The 24,977-nt window shown below is 37.9% G+C and overlaps 1 protein-coding gene across 7 annotated transcripts in view; it reads right to left on the bottom strand.

Moving 5' to 3' along the window:
- Positions 1-1,149: 1,149 nt before the first annotated feature.
- Positions 1,150-24,977, bottom strand: part of dcun1d5 (DCN1, defective in cullin neddylation 1, domain containing 5 (S. cerevisiae)) — a 29,295-nt gene continuing 5,467 nt past the window's right edge. For 3 of the 7 annotated variants that reach the window (XM_041199237.1, XM_041199238.1, XM_041199241.1), the window contains 8 exons: positions 18,754-18,871; positions 17,435-17,523; positions 10,797-10,867; positions 5,921-6,012; positions 5,605-5,713; positions 5,391-5,495; positions 5,147-5,249; positions 1,150-5,062 (listed from right to left, as the gene is read on the bottom strand). In XM_041199237.1, the coding sequence (XP_041055171.1) occupies positions 5,007-5,062; positions 5,147-5,249; positions 5,391-5,495; positions 5,605-5,713; positions 5,921-6,012; positions 10,797-10,867; positions 17,435-17,523; positions 18,754-18,824 (696 nt within the window). In that variant the 5' untranslated portion in view covers positions 18,825-18,871 and the 3' untranslated portion in view covers positions 1,150-5,006. Of the gene's footprint in view, positions 5,063-5,146; positions 5,250-5,390; positions 5,496-5,604; positions 5,714-5,920; positions 6,013-10,796; positions 10,868-14,174; positions 14,258-17,434; positions 17,524-18,753; positions 18,872-24,977 lie in introns of those variants that run through there. The other 4 variants (XM_041199242.1, XM_041199240.1, XM_041199243.1 and 1 more) reach the window with 4 other exon arrangements.

The raw sequence follows: 24,977 nt of genomic DNA, 5'->3' as shown, positions 1-24,977 counted from the left end.
GTGGAGAGAAGATTCACCAGAATTATATCAGAAATGAAAGATTTCAGTTATGTGATGAGATTAGAGAAACTGGGGTTGCTGTTGTTAGAGCAGAGATGGCTAAGGGAACATTTGATAGAGGTGTTCAAAATCTTGAATGGTCCTGATAAATAGGGAGAAACTATTGAGCACAGAAGGGCCAATAATCAGGGGACAAATTTAAAGGTGCTCGGCAAAAAAGCAGTCAACATGAGGACAACATTTTTTGCACAGGAAGCTATTACGATCTGGAATGCACTGCCTGAAAATACAGTAGCAGAGTCAAGACTACATTCAAAAGTTACTTGGATAAATACTTGAAGATTTTCAGGGCTATAGGAAAAGAGAAAGGAAATGAGACACATCTGATAACGTTCAAAGAGCTCTCAGGCACCATGAGCTGAATGGCGTTCTGCACTGCATTGTTCCATGATTCCACCTTTTATTCTCACAGAGGGGCGTGCATGCCTGTGGAATGAACTCTGAATAAAATATGATTATTTAGCACTTGGATGGATACATGTTGGAAAGTGAGAGGAAGGCTTTAATACTCCAAAGTTAGGTGAAGAAAATTAGTCTTCCTTTAAATAGAGGATCGATATGTGGTATGGGGAGGGGAGTGGGGAAAATAATCAAACCTGAACTTTGACTGAAACAGGCTTCATAGCCTGAACTTCTATTTCTCTGGATCTTTTGTGTTTTATGATTGAAGCTATTCTTAAAATAAGACCAAAAGCATGGTCTTCCAAACCATTAACTGTTCAGTCCAAAAGTATAACTTGTGCTTTTATATCTAATTTGTAATGGAAGTACAATAATTCATACAATTAAAGATTCCAATTCAAACTGTGCACAGTAGATTTCTAGAAAATGATTTTAATCTGGTATTTCTATGCTTTTATTTGTAGTTTTCAAAGCCAAAATAATGATTTTTGGGGGGTGGGGAGGTATAGAACCCTGCACCTGAAAAGAAATGAGCTCTCTATTGTGCTCCAGACTTACAAAACTTCTTTTATATATCAAGGGAGAACAAATGCAAGCATCAGCTTGAGTTATTCCTGGTCATATTTTAGTAATAGGGGAAACTAACTTTCAGTGTAGCTGCCATTCACGAATTAAGACACTTCAATCTTCACTGTTCCTTTTTCTTTATTATACAACTAAAATGCCAGAGTTCACAGTTCTTGGCATGCCAGTAGTTCTGCTTCAGGTTGCATTGCATTGGGTTGCCTCTTTTCACCAATATCTTTAAAAATGAAAACATGCATTCATTAATTTATATTCCATTATGAACTTATCATTCAATTTAAATAGGTTTGCAATTAGGCAATGCAAAAACATATAAACATAATTCTAATCCAAGATCCAAAGGAAACACTGAGTGGATACCACTTTCAGTAGGAACAGTGAAATTAAAGTTGTAGGATCTTTCCAATGATGCAAAGTTGTAACAAGGTAAAATAGCATTTTTAAAAGCCATAAACTGGTACTGAATTGGATTGATTGTTGTGAACAATACTAGGATGCCTTTCTTGAAGTACAATTTAAATGCACAGTAACCCCCTCCTTGCAACACTACAATATTCCTTTGTGTCAGATCAAGGAAGAACTGAGGGATTACCAATACATATAAAATTTTGGAAAATGACAGACTAAAAGAAGTTTCAATTATATATTCAGCAGCACATTTTAGAATTAAAGGAAGTACACTGGAAAATATTCAGAGAAGGTTTCATCATAGTATCCCCCTTTAAAAAATGCTATCCTGTACATTTAACTTAAAACAGCTATTAAGTTTTGTCAGTCTATTTGTTTTCTTTTCAAATACTGCACTGTAGACTCTCAAAGATTAGTGCAAAATTTTATGTACAAGATGGAAGAAACACCCTTCTCTGCAAACCCAGTGTACATTTTGCATTATTAAGTCTTTAAACACAAATCAAATAATCTTTAGAAATTCTGGATTTTAGGTAAAACTATTGGCTCGTCTGGTTTAGGAAAAGTCTTACAGCTTTGACCATATCCAAATTGTGAAAGAAAAATAAACTTGCATTCAGACAGCACCATATTAAGTTCCCAGGACATCCCAAAGCACTTCACAACCAATGAATAACTTTTTCCAAGTGTAGTCACTTAAGCAGATAACCAGAACCTGGTATCTGTCATTTAGGAGATTTGAGCTTTCAAAAGGCAACTATGTGAACTTAAAGATGGCAAGCTTTAAAAGGAATCATGTACATACAAATATGGTTCCTGCCAAGCTCATTTCCGAAACTAACCTGGTTATTCACTAATTAAAATACTTAACTGAGCTTAAAGTTGATGTCAAGAATGCTGAAGCTCATGGGCAAACTCAAATTCAGTCAGGGAGATTTACCCCAGGATAAAAAAAGGGAAGCTATGAGTAATGATTATTAAATGACTATTAAAGCAAAGTGTGAACATTGAATCTTAAATGCAAAGCATCAAATTGCATTGTTAAACTTGTGCTCTGCTTTTTAAGGGTTTGCAATAGTTGGACCCCATGTGTTATAAGTAGGTCCTGGCCTACTTCTAAAAATAAAACTGAATGGGCAATGGGAAGTAATTTGCAAAATAAAAGCTGACCAGTGTAACATATAAACTCCTCACTAATGTACACTTTCCAGTGCAAGGTCTATCAGCCGGGGGTCTCCTTCTCACCAGGAATCTTTTCAGTGACAACAAAGAGATTCCTTGTGGAGTTGTTCAATTTTTTTTCTGACTTTGGGCATCAAATAATTGGCATTGATGCCAGAATTCATTATTGCAAGTATATTGGCAGCACCGACATTTTCTTAGCTTGACAGATAATTATAAATGGACTTGATGACACTCATCGAGCTGACATTGGTGCAGCTGCTTCCCGGTGAAATTTAAAACATTTCCAAAGAGCTAGAAATATATGGCAATGTTAGGAATATCCACTTCTAAAAATAATTTTTCGTGACTTTCACTGAGGATGGGAAGAAAATAAATTTTAAATCAACTGTTGCAATTTTTCCCCTTTAAAGAAAAGTAGCCAAACAAATTTACTGACATAATCGGTATCAGGTTTTTAGTATCTTTGAATAATTACCTCATTAGTTTTGAGGGCATTTTTAAAAATATTTTGCTTGCTTGCTGATCCATTGTTATCTAGGAACTGAACTTCAGTGAACTTTCTTTATTGTCACTATTACTGGGAAAATGTCCCTAGAATGAGTACATCATTTCAGAGAAATAGTCAAGATAAATCATTTAGCAGCTTAAAGAGCAGACATTTTAAGTAGCCCATTCTACCATTCTGTAAGAACTTCAGTCTCATTTACATTAAACACAGATTGTATGTGATGGTGCTGGTGTAAACAGTAAGGGAGAATCCTCCCTCCAGCAATAGGTTGCGTATCAGTATATCCGGTGTAAGCAGGTGGATGAGAGCAGTATAGGCATTTACCAGTTCACTGGTTACTGTGTTAATCAATTGGCATTCACAATCAAGAAATGCACTAAGCCAGAGAACCACCAAATTTAAAATATGTAAGACTATACAAGTCAATTTTAAAATGTAGACTTGTGAAAAAAAACAAAAACAAAAGCTGTACTACTTCTGAATATTAACTGGCACTATGATGTACAGGACTGCTTAAAGTGCACCCCAAAACACCACTTTACATTTTTTCCAAGTGAACAGTAAATCAGTAGCTTTTAGTGTTTCTAGACAGGCCATACTGTTCCAGTCATTACACCTCCCTAGATATCACCCTCAGAAGAGATTCTTTTGCAGGGTTTGGAAGAATCTGATGAAAACTGAAGCTGAAGAAAATAAAGAATCACTGCACTCGTGCTTCAATGTTTAAATTCTGAGTATTTAGGTCACGACTTTCTTTACACAAGAGATCCATTGACAAAATTTCAATTTGTCTTTTAGACACTAAAGAACATAAAAGTATTTTTTTTATTCAAGGTCCCACAGTATCACCTCTTTACAAAAGCTTCAATTAATCAATAGCATAAGAGTGCTTAGTTCATGCTAATTTACAACTTTATACTCTAGAGAGTCAAATATATAAACATATACCTTAAAATAATCTAATACTGTACTGTTAGTACAGTAGACCAATTGCTCAGTGATGTGGTCACTTACCTGCTTTGACTGAAAATTGTAGTCAAAACCACATATTTGCTAATCCAGTACTGATGAATCCTCTCATATGTAACTCTGATTATACACATTTCTGCCACCTGAATCAGGTGTATACGACTATACCCTGCATTGTTCTTAATGGGTGTAAAATAAAACAAATAAAAGCTTTTGGAAACAGGCAAATCATTCTGTGGATACCTCAACAACATTAACTGAACGCATTTAAACATACATTTGTACCACTTGTAATGCTCTATTACATGGGCCTTGTCGTGGTGCTTCTGTCATTACCATAAACCCTGAGCACACAGGCCTAGACTAGCACCAGTACCTATTGATATACTATATCACAGAAAAGGTGCCACATAGTTACAATAACATGACGAGGTTCAGTAAGTTTTTGGTACGGTACCAGAGCAGCAAGTGTCTGATACAATAGCATACACTTCCTAACAATTGGAAAACGCATCCATACACTTCAAGGCCTTTTACCTACACAGTCACCCATGAAACTGATGACGATTTCTGTTTCTAATGAAAATCTATAATTTTAATGTGCTTCATCAAAGTACTTATGAAGTTATAAACAGATATCGCCAAAAGCATTAAGACTCAAGACTGGACAAAATCCTAACATTAGGTGCCGTAGTCAATGAATACATAATAAAATGCTTAATACAGATGCAACTTGAAAACCTTCTCCCCACTTGTAACACTGAAAAGTCTGTAGCTAGCATAAAAGATGGCTTCTGACAAATACTTTCCACTTCATAATTAAAGGTGTAGTTTGGTCGGGTAGCAATGCATTATTGCTCTCCCCTTAGTTCTCTTCTACTCCAACTTGTTATGATGACTGCCTTGCCTTCTGCCACTCAACAAATTCATCAAGAAGCACTGGCCCTGAAGAGAAAACAAATTCATTACAATGTTGTTGTTGCTATATTAGTATAAATGCATAATCCTATTTATGGGAAAGAAACTTACATGCACCATCTTCATCATAGTTGCTTAGGTCTGCAAGTACAGTTCTGCTGAACTCCAAAACATTGAACCACTGATCCTTATTCATAACTCTGTACTTTGATTGCTGCAAAGAATTCATATGCTATTATGTAAAAGATTTACTTAGAAAAACTGTTATTTAATTATTGCATTTCTTCAAATTTGTTGATACAGTTGGAATTTTTTGCAATGATTTAAGAGTTTTAAAAAAGAATTAACAAAGTACCTCCAAAAACTGATAAAATGCAGAGAACAGGGCCCACGTTCTTCCTAGGAGCAGAGCTAACATAGATTTAGCAGTATCAATATCAAGGCTACGTTGGTCTTTATCCTGAAAGAGGACACATTGTAAAGTAGAGGTTCTGAGTTTATGATATCTTTCTAAAAATGTTAAACAGCTCAAAGATCATTGCAAGGGAAGAATATTTATTTTGTCTTACCCTAGCAAAATCAAAGGCATATCTGTAAATTTGTTTGAAAGCAGACAGGTCATTCAGTTGTGAACGTAAATAGTCAAATTTGCTCTGCAACCTTTCTGTGCAGTCACATCTAGGTTAAAAGAAATACAGTATTAAGAAATTCCTAAGCACAGATCCAAAGGATAATTTGGAAGTTAATATATAAGTTTGACGGTATTAAGAACGAACTGTAGCATACAGTTACAGAAAACATTTACAAGGCATAGTGATTGAACACATGAATGGACTGTCATTCGTTCATTTTATTCTAGAACAGGCATAATCACAGATTTCTTACTGTAATGAGGTCATTCCTTTTAGCCATTCTTCTTTAGTGAAAAATCCCATGTTCTGAGCCTCTAGCTTCCACGCTAATACTAACATGATAATCTGCAGACCAAAAAAGGTTAGGATAATTTTTGAACAGAAGTTTTAGCAACAGTTTTCAGCAGCCATCACAATCAGATCCAGAGTTAATTCACTCCCCTTCAAAAGTTCTATAGTTTCAGTACAAATCAACTCAAACTAATTCTTAAGCTGATACTTCCATGAATAAAACTATATTTCAGTATTAGGCTTCAGCTACATTTATGTAAAAGCTTAATAACTGACATTTGCAAATTCAGGTCATATATAGGTATACCAGGCTGTTGGCATGGAGTTAATTTATTTTCAGTCAGAATCAAATACTGCGGATGCTGGAAATCTGTAACAAAAACAGAAAACGTTGGAAAAACTCAGCAGGTCTGGCAGCATCTGTGGAGAGAGAAACAGGATTAACGTTTCGAGCCCATATGACCTTTCTTCAAAGCTTCTCTTCAGTTCTGAAGAAAGGTCATATGGACTCGAAATATTAACTGTTTCTCTATATCCCTATATCACAACCATGATTATCCCAAAAACAATGAACTTCATTGGCTGTAAAGCACTTTGGACATTCTAAGGTTGTGAAAAACGCTCACAAGCAAGTTCTTTCTTTCTTAACAAAGTGGGGTACTATTGTAGGGAATATGTTAGCTAAATTCAAACAAGAAAGAATGAAACGAAGAAAGGCCCATGTTGAGGTACTGGTCCATAGAGACAGTGAAGAGGCAGTATTTATAAAAGGAAAGTCTTGAGCTCTGGGCTTTTCTTCCTCAACATTTCCCTATCTATAGATACCCTGTATTCCAAATCTTGTTCACTCAAGATGATAACATGAATATCTCTTCACAAAATTGCAACTTGGCTATAAACTGCCAGAAACAATTATCTCAATAGCTTCCCAAGTTATTTGGTCATATTTTTGGTCCTGGATTCCAATCAGATGTTTAAAACTAGAAAGATCAATGCTCAAGTGTTACTGAAAATTGTAATTTCACAACTCTGACTGGGTAGGAAGACTGACAAAGTCACTGAGCATCATGGGCAGCCTGATGTTGCTGGGATGTTTGAGCTGAGTCAAGACTGTGGAGTCCACCTGGCCCTTGAGATTGCAAACCTCTTCCACTTAGTACAATGCCTGATCTATTACTGAACTAGTACTGTTAAAAATCTAGCTCATAAAAATAGTTAATTATGCTTGGTGTACTGCATCCATTGCTAAATTAAACGAGTTGATGAACTTTCATGCCATCAGGTTTTGTTTTAAAGCCTGTATATTTGGCATGTTTGCTATTAAACATAGGCACGAGTTGTCTTACTGCAAGTCTCTAGAGCCTTTGATTCAGTAATTGCATACATTGTGATTGCTGAATAAAAGTTTGTATATTGATATAGTGCATTGCTGATGGCTTCTGCTATTTCTTTGTGCAAGTAGGTTTCCTTCCATGATTACTTATAAGGATTCCCCACAAGATAGAAAATTAGAGCACCATCGAAAGGATAGCATGTTTCCTGCAGGTTCGAGCACAAGCATAGCATTAGACAATGAGGTAAAGCATAACTCAAAGGGAGACTATAAGCCATGTAGACACCAGTCTAAAATTATAAAAAAAAATGGATAATGGGTATAGATTACATTAAGCAGCAGCAAAAATGCAAAGTGATCAAAAAGTGATGATAAACAACATAGCACAAAATGCAGAGCGAAAAATTATTTAACTGGTGAAAAAAATACAAATATTTAATTCAGGTTAGAAAGATGATGACTTAGCTCTGCATTACATGCCAAAGGCTACATGGCCATATTATGTACTCACAAAAAGATGAATTGTTAATGTTGTCATGTGTATCTGTCATGTAACAATAACAACTCATATTTATACAGTGCCTTTAATGTAATAAACATAACAAGCGTTTTTACACTAAGCCACAAAGAGATACGAGGACAGGTGATCAAAGGCTCAGTCAAAGAGTTAGATTTTAAGAAGCATCTTAAAGGAAGAGAGAAGTAGAAAGGCTTAGGGAGGAAATTGAAGAGTTTAGGCCTTGGCAATTGAAAACTGCCAATTGCAAATGATGTTCGCAATTTAAATTATTGGACAAGGAAAGGCAAGAAAAATCAGCACAATGTAGCAAATAAACTTGTTTTAGCAATTTTTTGAGGTGATGTTCAAAGCTTTTTCTCCAAACGTTTACCATTTCCTGGATTTTATGCAGAATAAGTTTATTTTACAGCAGTTTGCTCTTCACAGTATACAAAAGAGCATATACAACATGCATCAAAGAAAACATTACCAAAATGGAAAAGAAAAAGAGACAAGAAGTGGATGACAGATGAGACACTAGCAATGATGACTGAAAGGGGAAAGAAAAGAAACACTTCACAAAATGAGATTTATGTACCAGAAAGTGAAATCTTTGATGGGAAGGGAAAACAGATAGAGGGTACAGAAATGACAAAGATGGTAAAATATTGTTTGAAAGGGATGTAGTAGTAAAAAGATGAACAGAATATATGTGAATTGTACAATGATCCAAACCAAGTGAGTCCTCAAGATATAGAGGCAAATGATGGACCAAGCATTATGATATCAGAAGTAAAGAATGCTTTGAAATTGATGAGTACAGGAAAAGCTCCAGGTATAGATGAAGTAACAACAGCCGTAGAAGAAACAGAATTAGAAGTGATAACAGAAACTTGTGATCAAATATATACCAAAGGATATATTCCAAGTGTCTTGAAACATTCATTATTTGTTAAGACACCCAAAAAACCTAAAGTAAAGGAGCGCAACCATTTTAGAACTATATGCTTAATGAATCATCTCATTTGAAGTAATCTTGAAAATTATAGAAAGAAATAATAACACATTTGAAGCATAAATTAGTGAAATGCCATCTGGATTTAGACCTGGAGTAGGAACATGAGGAAATATTTAACCTAAGAACAATCTTTGATAAATATCTAGAAGTAAACAAGAACATTTACACACGCTTCAATAGATTATGAAAAAGTATTCAATCACATTCATCACCAAAAACTAATGGACATATTGCTGAAAAGTGACACTGACAGTAAAGATGTGAGGTTGATCAAGAGTCTATACGGGGGCCAAAAGGCGAGCATCAGGCTAGAAGATGGACAATCAGCTTTGTTTCAAGTTAAATTAGGAGTATGACAAGGTTGTGTACGGTCACAAAAATTATTCAACCTGTACACAGAACAAATATTCAGAGAATTAGATGTGCTTGGAGGGGTGTGAAAATTGGAGGCAAGAACATAAACTTGCTGTACACTGACGACAGAGCTACTTGCAGAATCAGAGGAGTCCCTACAAAATATGGTAGATTAAGTAAAATCTAAAACTTTAGAACTTGGATTCAATCTGAACACAAAAAAGACAAAACAATGGTAGTTAGGAGGAATACATTAGAATAAACTAGAGTGAAGATTGAAGTGTATGATGTCACACTAGAACAAGTAGATAAGTTTGTCTATTTAGGACAAATGATAAGTAAAGATGGTAGATGCAATGCTGAAATTAGAAAGAAGGGGAGAAATAGCCAGAAGTAATTTTTTGAAGGTGAAGGATGTGTTAACAACAAGAAAACACAAGTGTGTAACAAGGGAAAAAAAAACAAGATGCTACATTCCTGTATGCTGTACATTTCCTGTATGCCTCAGAAACCTGGACACTAAGTGAAGGTCTGTGGAAAAAAATAGAGGCCTTTGAATGTGGATGCTAAGTCGCATGTTGAATATTCCATATACAGAACATAAGACAGATGAAGAAGTGCTTGAAATTGCAAATGCAAAATAACTTAAAAATGTGATATCCGGAAAAGAATGTGTCAGTATTTTGGCCATTTGATGTGAGCTGAAAATCCACAGGGCAGAGGAGGACAGCAGGAAGAGGGGTCGACCTAGGTGTAGTTGGATGATGGAGGTCAGAGTGTTTTCAGATGAGCTACAATGGATGTGCAAGGATGGCACAAGATAGACTAATGATACATATGATGACTAGGAGTAACTACAAGCAACGACTTGCCACAATAGCTAGAATTAGAGATGTCCTGAAACTTTGGGGAATAGAATGCTTATTGGAATTGTCTGTATTGAACTAAAATGCTGTGCTGTAATATTCATCAGGGCAATCTGATAAGATGCATGTCTACAAAACACATCTTAGGGAAATTACAAAATAAAAATAAAGTATGTATAGTATATGTGCATGAAATGCATATTCTTCGACATTACTTTCTTACAACACAGGTCCACAAAATTTATGAATGCATGGTTTGGATAAATTCTCAACCTGCTTTTCTTTGATGAATAGCCAGTAGAGCAATGCGTACCAACATATTTAATTGAATATTTTTGTAATAAGGCAGTTGGGGTAGCCAGCAACAGGTCACATTTTCTTTAAGGTAATAGTCCATTCCTTGTCTTTTCAAACATTGTAAAGAAAATCTTTACATTTTCAGAACACTATTAGCTTTTACCATTTTAAGATATTTAGACTTAGGTGGTACTTGGTAAGTAAACTGCAATTTAAAAAGGTAGAAAGATATCTTCAAAAAAATGGCAGCGCATCTACAAACACAAAAAGGTTCTTAACACAAAAGTGAAAGAAAAATTCAAACTACCTACTCCCAAGCTAAAAGGAAAAACTCCTTTACTGTAATTAAAAGGAAAATGATGCACTACATTTAGAATCTACACTTGGTATAAGCAAGTAAATTTTGCAATTATTTTAACAATAAACTGTCAGTTCAGTAATTATTGACTTTCAAGAAGAATTTAAACTTACATTTTCGGGCTCCACGCCTATATCTTCACAAAATTTTTCCATTCCCTCGGGGCCGACAACTTCATCTGTCCCTTTAAGAGAGAATGGAATGGGAATAAAATCCTGTATTCTATCCAAATCACAGTTCTAAAGTATCATAGGCATGAAGTTCAACTAATCTTTTAACCCAGAGGGCAGGTTTCATTCTTCCAATTTGATTAATAGAATCCTGTAAAGAGGCAACTGATGCATATGGATGGAAATCAAACCAGCATGTTTGATGTGCGCATGTGACTTTCTCAGTGAGGAAAATCAGCACAGTACAATTAACGTGACCAAAATTCAGCAGCTTCATAAGTAACAAGCACAAGAACTTAAGTGCATTAAAATTCTGAAGAAATTAATATATACATCATAGTAAATCTAAAAATTGACACGATTGATTTACTCTCTACCTTTTCCTGATTTACAAATGTCAATCAATCACTCAAACTCTCAATGTTTCTTGAAACGGATTTTAGGTCAGTCTAAATGCTGGTCTAAACGAACAGGTCAGAGGCTGGGAGTTCTGTAGAGAGTAACGCACCTCCCGACTCCCCAAAGCCTGTCCACCATCTACAAGGCACAAGTCAGGAGTGTGATGAAATACCCTTCACTTGCCTGGAAGAGTGCAGCCCCAACAATACTCAAGGAGTTCAACACCATCCAGGACAAAGCAGCCAGCTTCATTAGCTCCCAGCCATAAACATTCACTCCCTCCACCACTGACAAACAGTGGCAGCAGTGTGTACCATTTACAAGATGCACTGCAGCAATTCACCAAGGCTACTTTGACAGCACCTTCCAAATTTGCAACTTCTATCACCTTGAAGGGCAGGTGCATCAGGTGCTACCAATTGAAAGTTCCCCTCCAAGCCATACACCATCCTGACTTGGAACTATATCGTCGTTCCTTCACGGTCACTGGGTCAAAATCCTGGAACTCCCTTCCTAACGGCACTGAGTGCACCTTATGGTACTGGGTTTGTAACCCCAAGATCAAGAGTTCAAATCTCACAATGGCAAACTATGAAACAATGTAACTTCATCTGAAACAGATGGAAATGGGTTTGTACTCGAAAGAGATACACCACTTGGATTGCAGCGGTTCAAGAAGGCAGCTCAGCACCACATTCTCAAGCATAATTAGGAATGGCCAATAAATCCTGGCCTAGCCATTGATGCCCATATCCCATGAATGGATAAATAAAAATTGATAAAACATGGAATTTTGTTTTAAATGGATAACACACTAGAGCACTCTAACCAGCTACCAGCAAAAAGCAATTATACAAGATACTAAATTGCTTGAAGAAAACTCAGACTCAAAATAAAACACACACTGAAAACTAAAATTCCTAAGACACTCAGTGAAACTGCATTTCTAGCATGTAGTTTACAATCATTCTTCACAAAGCTCAAGGTTCCAAGAGGCTCCACACGACATTAAGTTTTCATAATGAGTACAAAATAACCAATTGCTAAGTGTTTCATTACCTTGCTGAGATTGCATTGCTAAAACATAGATTTGATACAATTCAATACTGCAACAATACAGCATGTTTACTAGCCATTTCAAAAACTTAATAATGCACCAATTGCCTCAAACCAGACCCATCTTTTGGATTGGGCACGTTCTAGGCCCTCCCATTCCAAATTAGCAAATGCAAAGACAGATTCAATCACAAAAGTGTTATTCTCAATTCATCCCCGAGGAGGCTAGTGGAAACAAGTTGTTTAAGTGTACATTACCTATTTTACTCCCTTCTCAAATAGCCACGAGATCATAATTTTAGTAATCTATGCAATAAACTCATACATAAAAAAGCAAGATACTACAGATACTGGAAATCTGCAATAAAACAGGAATTGCAGGGAAGACTCAACAGGTCAGGTAGCATCTGTGAAGATAGAAACAAGATTAATGTTTCAGGTTGGGACAAGTTAGGAATCCAACAGGTTTTGAGCATGTGAAAGGGGGGTGGTGGAGAGTGAGAGGGGGAAAAAGAACAAAAGGAAAGGTCTGAGATAAGGAAGGCAGGAGAGATCAAATGACATTAGGGATGTGGAAGGCCGAAGGGAGTGGTAATGGACAAATCAAGAAACAAAAGGTGTATCTAGAGGAGTGGATGGCAGGATAGCTGCGGTCCAAACAATAGATAAAGAAATGAGAGAGAAAATAAAACAACCACTAAACAAAATGGGGGCAGAGGTTATGATCTAAAATTCTCGAACTAAATGTCAAGTCCAGAGGCTGTAAAGTTGCCAGTCGAAAGGTGAGATGCAGTTTCTCGAGCTTGCATTGACTTCATTGGAACACTGTAGCAGGCCACGAACAGAAAAGGCAGAGTGGAACAAAGTTGGAAAATTATGGCAGGCAGCAGGAAGCTCAGAATCACACTTGCGGACTGAACGTAAGTATCCTACAAAGTGTTCATGCAGTTTGCATTTTGTCTCCCCAGTGCAGAGACCACATTGTGAACAGTAAATGCAGAATACTAAATTGAAAGCAAATTACTGTTTCACCTGGAAGGAATCTTTGGGGTCTCAGAAGTTGAAACAGGAAGGGATAAGAGGGTGATGCATTGTCTGCACTTGCATGGAATGGAGTTGTAGGAGAGGGAGGGGGTGTTGGGATTCACTGATGAGTGGACCAGAGTACCACAGAGGGAATGGTTCCTTTAAAATGCTGGGAGGGGAGAGGAAATGTGTTTGGTGGTGACATTACACTGGAGATGGCAGAAATGGTGGAAGGTGACCTGTTGAACACCAAGGTTGTGGAGTGGAAGGGGAGGAAAAGGGGAACCATATTGTGGTTCTCAGAGGGAGGGGAAGGGATGAAAGCATAAATGCGTGAAATAGAACAGAGTGTGCAGGCTTGTCAACCTCACTGGGAAGAATCCTTGGCTGAGGAAAAAGGTAAACATGACTGAAGTGCTGGTATGAAAGGCTGCATCATCAAAACAGATGAAGTAGAGATGGAAAAACTGGGAGAATGGAATGGTGTCCTACAAGAAGTGGGGTGTGAGGAAGTGTAGTCAAGCTAGCTGTGGGAGTCCATGGGCTTATAGTGATTATTGGTTGATGGCCTATCCCAAGAAATGGAGACAAATGTCAAGTAAGGGAAAGGAAGAGAGGAAATAAGTCAGGATAGACCTTGTGCAGGTGAGAGAAGGGTAAAAATTGGAAACAAAACTTATGAAATTTTCCAGTTCAGAGCAAGAGCAGGAAATGGCACCAATGCAGTTATCGATTTACTGGAAAAAGAGGTGAGGGAGTGAGCATGAGTAGGAATGGAACAAAGAACATGCTACATATCTCTCAAAAACAAACAGGCATAGCTAGGACACATGCAGGTACCCATAGCAACAACTTTTATTTGGAGGAGATGAGTGCAGCTGACAGTGAAGTTGTCCATCATGAGAACAAGTTCAGCCAGATGGTGGGTGGTGGTCGTGGATGAGGATTGGTTGGGCTGCCATTCAAGAGTTCTCAGACCATCCTGGGCTAACATATGGTGCATCATACAATAAATCTATCTGTAGCTGAAGAAAAAAGTAAAATCACGTTTCTATTCATTCAATGAAGCCATTTCGTGTCTCCCCACCTACCCCTCAACAAGCTCATTTCCTCCATGAGGCATACCGCCTGCACCCTTGACTCCCTCTTCTGATCCAACTTAAACAACTAACCCTTCATCCTAAAGCCTTCCAAAATAGTCTATGGTTCTCTCACTTCATGTTCTATCCTCAAACTTTCAAAACAGTGCTACTCTGTTTTCTGCTCCCAGAAAGACAGTGATACTTTGCTCAGTAAGGCCTTTCAGACAAAAAATTTTCAGTTTTCTGCTGAGAAATATAAAAAAGTGGATATTAATTACTTGACTAGCAATGAACCACAAAGACTGTTTGGCAAAGTAAACAGTCCACCATGGATTTTACTTGGAGTTTGATGGATGGTATTCGATCTGAAATGTTAATTGTTTCTCCTCCCACAGATGCTGCCGACTGACTATTTCCAGCATTTTCTGTTTTTAATATGGATGTTATGCCATTGCTTCACTGGGTGGTTAAGTGTTGGGAAAGGACTTCCCCAGATCATCAGAGATTAAGCACCCATCACACTACCTACCGTCAGACCTCAAACAGTCCAGAGCTGTGCAAACGAGGCATCTTAATTAGCTGACAGTGCTACCTTCATGAGCACATAAAAGATGACTAGTAAAGATTATAAGAGCCCTTTTCCTCCCCTTCCATTCCACAAACTTGATATTTAAGAGCCCTGGTATAACACTTAGTTTTATCCATCATTTACCCAGTGGAGAACTGAAAGTTTCGCAGGAAATTAAAAATATCAAATTAATCATTATAATTCCAAAAAGAACCAAATACTAACCAAGCAATTAATTCAAATATAAATTCGAACAGAAACTGCACAAGCACATGATGCACAAGTTTGTGAAATATTCAGTTAAAGGTTTTATTAATTTTAGTTTCTGATTTCAAAGCTCAGAAAATGATTATATATAAGAGCAGGTACTTTGGTTCTAATGCTACTGATCTATGAATCATTCAGTATCTAGAAATGGTCATGTTATGGAATCAGACTATGCAAATTTGCTACTATGATCAATTTCAAATAGTTGTCATCTTTCCCTGGCTGTATTAATAGGCTTTATTTTTAATTTCTTCAGCAAAATGGTTGAGGGAAGAAGGGAGCATTTCAAAAGACTAGAAAGTCCAGGTTTCTGCTGGTAAGGCTAATGAATTCTGATAGGTACACCCAGCCAACAAAATAAAATTGAAGTACTGAAGTACTCTAATTTCTATTTGTTATAATTTAAAGAGAGGAAAGTAACACAATTAACATGCTCTTCATGCAGAAAATCTAATCTTAAATGTTGATATAAAAGAAACCTCAATAATTGACAGGAATAATTTAAACGCAATGGAATTAGAAATGCTCACACACAGCTGACACAAAATAAAAGTCAGGATGTGCCAAGATTGCCCTTTTAACCGCAGACATGCATTTAAAATCAAACGTAGTAATACATTTCCCCCCCTCACCTGCCAAACCAATGTATTAACAACTAGGAAAAGGTCCTGCTGAAATTAATGGATCTCAACCAAGTAGCAGAAATAGGAATCTGGATCATCTAATTTTACAATGTTGCATTAAGTCAACAACACAACACAAACACAACACCAGACACAAACAGCTGGTTTATGATGCAAAGGAGGAAATGGGGATTGAAATGTTATTTTTTAAGTTATAATTTATTCAAAGTGGTAGAACTGCATAGAACAATCTCTATTTAACCCATTCTGAGTCTGACCAGTGTGCTTAATCAATATTGGGTACAAGAAATGTAATTTCCTTGAGAACAAATTCTGAGAGAATGTGCTGCAAAAGGAGCTAAAATACATGAAATAATTTCATGCTCCCATGTTATTATGATTGGCAATATATTTTGAGTACTGACCTAATTCATCATGTTAACACAGAAGTTAATTACAGGTGGGACAAGAAGCAGTTGCACTTTAAAGGAATGTCATTTGTACATATACGAATTATTCAATCTAAATAGTCAACGGTACAGCACTAGCTCATAACTGTGTTTGGAGTTGGTAAATTGCTCACCACCACCCCCACCCACCTTCAATACATTGGAATAAGGGAGGTGTTCTTAAGAAGTCTACTTCCAACAGGGAGAAGGAGAATTCATCTGAGCAAGAGCCATTTGTAGACTGCACCAGCACATTTCCTAACATTTGTTTAGAGTGCCACCAGCAGAAACCTGGTATCAAGTATTGGTTGCAGCCCATGCAAGGGAAAAAGGGTGCACACCCTCAAATTAAGTAAAAGCAAAAAAAAAAATGTATTATTTCTAGAATGTTGTTAGACATCTTTTGAGTACTCACCGAAGTGTTAAGTAAAGATACAATTTGTGTTGCCATGTTCAATGACATTTTCTTATTGAAAGTGCAATGTGATTTTGTCCAAAACCTGTCACAAATGATAAGCTTTAAATAACCATATCATACAGTAGAGTAGAGCAATTCAGAAAGTTCTCAAATCCTCTACACAGGGGAAATATATGCAAAATTTGTTCATTTTATTTTGCGTTGCTAGAGCAGTTTGTTTCTTTTGGCTAAAAGCCACTTACCATTCATGCACTTCAATAATAGTGTTCTGGTTGGTTATCAAGTGGTGTGGGTTACGGGGGGTGGATATGGGGGTGAGATGGTGGAAGGGGGAGGTTAAAAATTTTTGTAGACACGCTGATCAAGAACTTGAGGCAGTACAATTGTTCAGGTCCGAGAGAATAAACATGCTTTTCTCATCAAGGTCTAACACTATGCTACTCAAATGTTTTTGGCAGAAATGCTGCATTGCACTAATACAATTTATTCATTTCCCACTGCTCCAACAGACTTCAGAACAATATGTTTCCTTGATTCATAAGCAAATCCTGTGGGGGGGAAAAACGACGGTTTTTTTAAACTGTTGCCTACCCATATATTGAAAACGCTTTCAAAATATATTGCAATGATAAATAATTATATATTTACGATCTTATCATAACTTGCCAGTTTAATATACCACAAAGTTCTTACCTGCATATTCATAAAACCAAGCTAGGCACTTTTTGCTTGAAAAACTGTCATCACTTATTAATCTAGATGCCGTCTGTACTCTACAGAAACTTAAAAAGACAAAAGTTGATCAGTGAACCATTTTCAATAAAACATAAGCCTAACTTTAGTCCCTATCTTTTAAGCTTTCTGATAAAAATTTCTGCAGTTTTTTTGCTATTCAAAACATCCCATTCTCACGTTAAATGTAGAAAGGTCAATATCAGGAAGATTAAAACTAAGATTTGGCAGCAGCTATGTAATAAAGTTTTTTCTAAAGGATATATTTTTTGCATACATAGTTAAATGCATATTAGGCACTTTCAAATAAAGACAACCGTCATTAAAAATATTATGTCCAACCAAAATACACTATAGTTCGATGCCAGCCTATTATGAGAGTTAGTTTGAGCCTCCTGGTGAGAACAAGAAAATGCTAACAATGTATTCAAATGTTTTTTTAAAAAGTAATCAGCTGAAAGGCATAATTATTAGACCTCAAATTACCCATGGCAGCATTTTTACAGTTAAGACAACCAACTTCTTCCTAGGCTTACAACAGCCTGAGCACATCAAATGGAGCTTGAAAATGTTCCTTACATTTTTTTAATATTTGTTCATGGGTTGTGGGCGTCTCTGGCCAAGCCAGCATTTATTGCCCATTTCTAATTGCCCCTAAGGTGTGCTGCCTTCTTGAACAGCTGCAGTAAATGTGTTGTACAACCAACCATAGTGCTGTTAGGAAGGGAGTTCCGGGATTTTGACCCAGCAACAGGAATGGTGATATAGTTTCAAGTCAGGATGGTGTGAGACTTGAAGGGGAACTTGCAGGTGACGGTGTTCCCATGCTTCTGCTGCCCTTGTTTGTCTAGGTGGTAGAGGTCGCAGGTTTGGAATGTGCTGTGAAAGGAGCCTTGGTGAGTTGCTGCAATACATCTTGTAGATGGTTCACACTGCTGCCTTTGTGCATCAGTGGTGGAGGGAGTGGATGTTTATTATGGTGGATGGGGATTTATCACAAACTGAAAGTTCTTCCAATTTAGCCTTGGGCTTTTAATTATGTTAAAGACACTATATAAATGCAACTTGTTGTCACAGTAAAGAAAAAAATGAACTCTTCCTTAAAACAAAACACTGGGATATCCGTAGAAGCATTTAATCTACAATGATGTTGTGATGAATAACAGTTTGTTCAGTGAAAAGTCTAGATTTTAAGCCCATTTGAGTAAGCAAAATATTGGAAAACATTAGTGCACAAATCCACACCACAATAAATGTCTTAAATTTAAAACGGCACCCACTTGCTTATTCTACATTTTTTCATGCTGGCGTCTTCTGACCCTGAAGATTTTCTCTTCTTCTTAACAGGCATCTTGTGAGCACACCAAAAGACAGAACAGGTGCACTGAGAGGAGCTATCTGCAACAGTTTACAGCTTAGTCAGTTACAAACTTAACAAGCGCATCCTCCATAAACTATTTTGGAACAGAAGTTCGCCTTTTAGCTCCCTGAACCTGTTCCGCCATTCAATAAGATCATGGCTGACCATAACCTAACTCTATGTACCCAACTTGGTCCCATATCTCTTGATACCTTTGATAGATTTTTGTTAATCAGCCTCAGATTTAAAGTTAACTATTGATCTAGCATCAACTGTTTGTGGAAGAAGTATTTCAAACTTATATCCCCCACTCTGTGTAGAGTGTTTCCTAATTTCACTCCTGGAGGACCTGGCTCTAATTTTTAAGACTAGGGAGCATAGTTCGAGACTTCCTGACCAGCAGAAATAGGTTCTTACTCACCCTGTCCCTGAATATCTTGAAAACTTTGATAAAAGCAAAAAACTGCGGATGCTGGATATCCGAAACAAAAACAGAAGCACCTGGAAAAGCTCAGCAGGTCTGGCAGCATCAGCGGAGGAGAGCACAGTTGACGTTTCGAGTCCTCATGACCCTTCAACAGAACTAAGTAAGAACAAGAAAGGGGTGAAATATAAGCTGGTTTAAGGCCCCCCAAACCAGCTTATATTTCACCGCTTTCCTTACCTGCTGAGTTTTCCAGGTATTTGTGTTTCTGTTTTCATTCCTTCACCCTAGTTTGCATATTCTCTCCTTTTGCTTAAGCCTTGGAATCCAAGTATCATCCTAGTCAACCGATGCAGTATTCCCTCCAAGGTCAATTTGCTCTTCCTAATGTGTGGTGCCCCAGAGCTACTCTCAGTACTCTAGATAGGGTCTAACCAGGGCTTTGTATTATTGAAGCATGCCTTCTACCCCTTCTGCTCTATTCCTCTAGATATAAAAGCTAGCATTTCATTAGCCTGTTTTTTTTATTTTGTGTACCTGTTCATGACATTTTAATCACTATGCACTGGGATCCCATCCCATTGCCAAGTCTCTTTGGGCTGTCTGTTTCTAGTATTTCACCATTTAATATCCTGTTCTACCTTTTTAGGTCCAAAATGAATGATGCCACATTTGCCTCAGTTTTTGCCATTAATTTTCTGCAAATTTCTTATCACCTTCAATAATCACAACCTCCATCTCAACTCACTACGTTCTTTGTTTGCTCTCAAGTTCATTGTCCTTTTAGCTTCCCCAAATCTCTCGCTCAGTGTAAACTGCCCAACCCATATTCGAAGCCACAACCTTGACCTTGCCATCTAATGTGGTCTTGTTAGTCCCATCTTATCCATACAAAGCCAATTCCTTGCATCACTCGCCACCCAAATTCCAATCCTATCATCCTCCTGTTTCCATCCTTGGAAACAACTACCCCTGATTCACTTGCACTTTCAAAATCCCAACTATCAAACCTTCAGCCCTTTGTTCACCACACTTTTGCAGCTACCGATTTTCTCAACTGCACCCTTACCTCCACCTCTGATGTCCTAGTCTCCAATAAAACCATTACTCTCTCCACACTGCCAGTTCCCCCCGCCCGGCCCTCATCTTCACTTCCTTATATCCAAGGGATGCAGACTTGAAAAGATATGGCAGCAACTGGTTTAGCCAGACCTGGCTGGACCACAAACATTATTGGGTCCTGCTTTTGTCTGCTAAAACTATTCACTAGTCCAGGATCATCTTGTAATGTAAAAATAACCCATGGCTTCTTTTTTCTTCGTCTTAAAACTCCTCACCATCAATAAGTGTGATGAGCTCATGGATTTCTTTTTCATGAAGATTGAGACAATTTGATCAGCTGTCTCTGCCACATCCCTTCCTTCCACTAACCAACCTAATCAAAATTCCTTCAAAACTCATCCCCCATTTCCTGGTCCTGAGCTTGCATGTTTTTCTTCTATCTCCTCTTCCATCTCCCTTCATGCCCTCTGAGCTCGAGACCCATCTCCTGTTCCCCCGATCCTGTTCCCACCAAACCAATCAGCCAACTTCTCCTCCTAGTTATCATGTTAGCTGATATTGTAAACATTTCTCTCGCTTGAGGTGTCATCCCAATCTCCTTTAAATCTGCTGACATCACCCTTCTTCTCAAAACCACCAAGCCTTGAACCATTGTCGTTGCAAACTACCGTGCCATCTTCAATTTCCTTTTCCTCCCTCAAGTCCTTGAATGTGTTGTCATCTCTCTAATCTGGTTCCCATCTTGAACTCCATGTTTGAGTCCCTCCAAATCAGGTTTCCTCCCCTGCCACAGTACTGAAATGGCTCTCATGGGAGTCACAAATGACATTTGATGTGACTGTGAAAAGGTAAACTTTCCCTCCTCATCCTTCTCAACCTGTCATGGTTCTCAACCTTCAGCCTTTGACATGGTTGCCACACCATTCTCCACCAACACCCCACTGTCCTTCAGCTGGGTGGGGCTACTCGCATCTGGTTCCATTTTTATCTTTCTAATTGCAGCCAAAGAGTCACTAGCAAAGACTTCTCTTTCTGTTCCTGCGCCTCTGATGTCCCAAGAAATTTATCCTTGGCCCCCTATCTACATGCTGCCTGTTAGTGACATCATTCGAAGGCACAGTGTTAGTTTTTACATCTATTCTGATGACACCCAGCTCTACCTCACCAAAAACTCTCTTGACTCCTCCACAGCTACTAAATTATTGAACAGATGAACAGGAATTTCTTCCAATTACATAAAGGGAAGACTGAAGCCACTGCTTTTGGTTCCTGCTATTAGAAACATATCTCTCAAGACAGAATTTTTCTTTTACAAAATGGAAGGACATGGCATGATCTGGACATTTGGATGTTGACCTGTTTTTTTTAAAAAAAAAAGAACTTCAAAAGATCATCTTGGAACTATCAGCAAGCAGGCCTCTTCCACCTGACCTTTATGGTACTTGAGGAAGATCTGGTTGTTCACTTTGAAATGCAATCACTTTAATTGATGGAAAAAAAACACTGAAAAGGAAGGTTGGTAACTTGCTGGAAATGACATGGGTGAGGGGAAAAATTTTAAGTTGTGGACTTGATTGTTTTGAAACAGTTTTGTTGGGGAACAAGCTGGGGAAGGAAGGCTACCCTAATGGCTCCCTCTCTCTACCTTGTCGGCAACTGTGTGGGGCTATCAATCTGTAGGCAGAGAACCCTCACCTGAGTGTAACTAGTCTGCATTTGGACCTGCAAAACTGAGACCAGTTGGTGAACTTCCAGACATCATCCGGGACATGCAGCCAGTGTTCACAAAGGAACTCTAGGTCAACAGCGTAGAGACTCTGTGGAAACTTTATCCTTTATTTTATATTGCCCATCCTCCAAAGCCCATCCCCACAGAGATGTTTGCCCTTTGTCTGTGTGCGCGTGTGTGCGCACGCTGGAGAATTCTTTAGGAAGAGATAGATAGTTATACTTCCCGATTACAATTGTGTGTTAACCAGTACTTTCAACTTGTTAAAAAGTTTTGTTTTATAATAAATTAATCATTGCGTGTTTTCAAAGAAACCTGGTCAGAATCTCTTTTCTTCTGGGTGCTAGAAGTATAGGTACAATTGGCCATTTCGGTGAGAAAATTAAACATTTAAATTAATGATATAGCTTGCATAGTAGTGGGCTTGATAATTCGCGCACTGCTCCATCCTGGTCATAACACCACTCCAAATTCCATTCCCTAGTTATCGACTCCATCCCCTTTCCTGGCAATAGTCTGACATTAAGCCAGTCTGTTTGCAAAGTTGATGTCACATCTGATCTCGAGATGAACTTCCAACCTCATACATGTGCCATCACTAAGACCGCCTATTTCTACCTACCAACTTTGTCCCTGCCTCAGCTCATCTGTTGCTAAAGCCCTCATTCACGTATTTCTTACCTCTAGACTTGGCTACTCCAATGTACTCCTGGCTGGTCTACTCTATGCAAACTTAAGATCAGCCTAAACTCTGCTGCCTGTATCTTAACTCACAGCAACTCCTATTTTCCTATCACCTTGTGTTCACTGATCTACATTGGTTCCTGGTTAAGCAACATCTTGACTTAAATTCTCATCCTTGTTTTCAATCCCTCCAAGACCTCGCCCTTCCTGATCTCTGTAATCTCCTCCAGCCCCACAACCTTCCAAGAAATCTGCATTTCCCTAATTCTGTATTCCCAATTATAATTGCTCCACCACTGATGGCCATGCCTTCATTTGCCTCAGCCCCAACCTCTGGAATGACCTTTGTACCCCTCTCTACTTCACTTTCTTCCTTTAACACCCTCCTTATAACCTTCCTTTATGGCCAAGCTTTCAGTCACCTGACCTAATATCGCCTTACATGGCTTGGTGTCATACTTTGTTTTATAATGCTCCTGTGAAGCACCTTGGGGCATTTCATTGTGTTTAAGGCACCATACAATTCTAAAAATTGTTGTTTTCTGTTTTAATTAATTTTGTTGAGTCCCTATCCCTGATTCAATTATCATTTCCTTGGGATGCCTGGCATGCTGATCCTATACTCCTCTGCAAAAGCTTACAAAGTAATTATTATGTATGCCTTTTCCTTATTTTCATAGGTAATATAACCATTACAATTTAAGGGGCCCCAGATTGCTTTGGACTACCTTTGACTCAATATAATTGTAAATTTTTTCTGTTGATTTTAATATCCCCTGCAAGTTTTTTTTCATGCTCCTTTTTATAACTTATTGTGCTTTGTCACCCGCTGCTGTTCTATCATTTCCATTCACCAAGATGAGATATTTTTTCATTTTTGTATGCACGTTATGTTATCTCTTACCTCTTTCGTTGTCCATGCTATCTTTTTGGCAAGTAGAACTTTTGCCCCTTAGGGTTATAAACAGGTTCTGCATCACAAATTCTGTTTTGAACACCTCCAACTCTTCTGTTGCTTTGCCCATTAACAGACTTGCCCAGTTTACCCAGTGGGAAATCTGTCTCCTCTTCCTGAAGTCAGTTTACTTAAATATAGAATCTTAATACCTGTTTCGTGTTTCTCCCTTTCCAACACTGTTAAATTTGATCATAATAGGAATGCTAATTTATAAATGTTCACGTACCATTAGAGTGTTAATAGAATCTGGGTAATTACTCATTTAATCTAACAGGGCATGTCCCCTTGTTGGTTCTAGGATATACTGCTGTTCCAAACATACACAAGAAATTCACTACCTTTCTGATATAAACTCATATGCTTATCCTAAAAATCTCCAATTGAAACCTCTCTGCTGTTGCTACATGCTTGTCTAACCATTTATGGACGCTACCATTCACAGATACTACTAGGTGTCCCATATACTACTTAGCTCTCCAGTCTTAAATCCTTTTCTATTTCTCAATTCTACCCAGAAAGTCTTCACTGCTTGCTTACCACATTATATCCTCTCATCATGGAAGTAATTTCATCCTCAAGTACTAAGGCTACTCCCTCCTCCTCGACCACTTTTTCCAACTATCCTGTAACCTTATAACCTGGTATATTTAGTTCCTAGTCCTGACAGTCTGGCAGCCTTGTCTCAGAGGGAATGACATAGCAGCCATTACTAAGTTGAACTTGTACCTACATTTTGTTCCTTATACTGTGCGTTTGTATAAGGAATGCTTAGTTAGGCCACAAGCCCTAACCTATCATTCTCCTCTAATGTTTTATTGACACATTTCTCACCTCACTCTCCTGGCTTAATTACTTTACAATTTTAGTTTTCCTTTTATCTGTAGTGCCAGAAGCTCAGTTTCTGACTGTTAACTCTACTCTTCTCTTTTTTGTTGTGGAATTAACTATACCACCACCTAAACTCTCCCCCATTCACCCCCCCACCACACCCCCAATCCATTTACTAGTTTAAAAATAGCTCCTAGTTTCTGGTGCTCTCCAAACAGGACCTCTTGCCAATCCTTCCCAAGCTGTTAGCTCCAATATGAGTCGTAATGATTAGATCCACCCCCTCCAATATTCTTTCAAGCTGATTCGAGATGCCCCTCACCCTGGCATCAAGTAGGCAACAACTTGATTTTGTTTACAAAGGATGCTATCTGACCCAATAATTATTGTATGCCCTACAACTACCATTTTAGTTTTTCCTCTTGCTTCTATTCTTTTGACAGCTGCAATATTTTTATT

This window comes from Carcharodon carcharias, chromosome 11 (assembly GCF_017639515.1).
Source record: "Carcharodon carcharias isolate sCarCar2 chromosome 11, sCarCar2.pri, whole genome shotgun sequence".
Taxonomy (NCBI): Eukaryota; Metazoa; Chordata; class Chondrichthyes; order Lamniformes; family Lamnidae; genus Carcharodon; species Carcharodon carcharias.
Note: the sequence above shows the minus strand (reverse complement) of the source record. Positions and strands in the feature narration are given on the sequence as shown.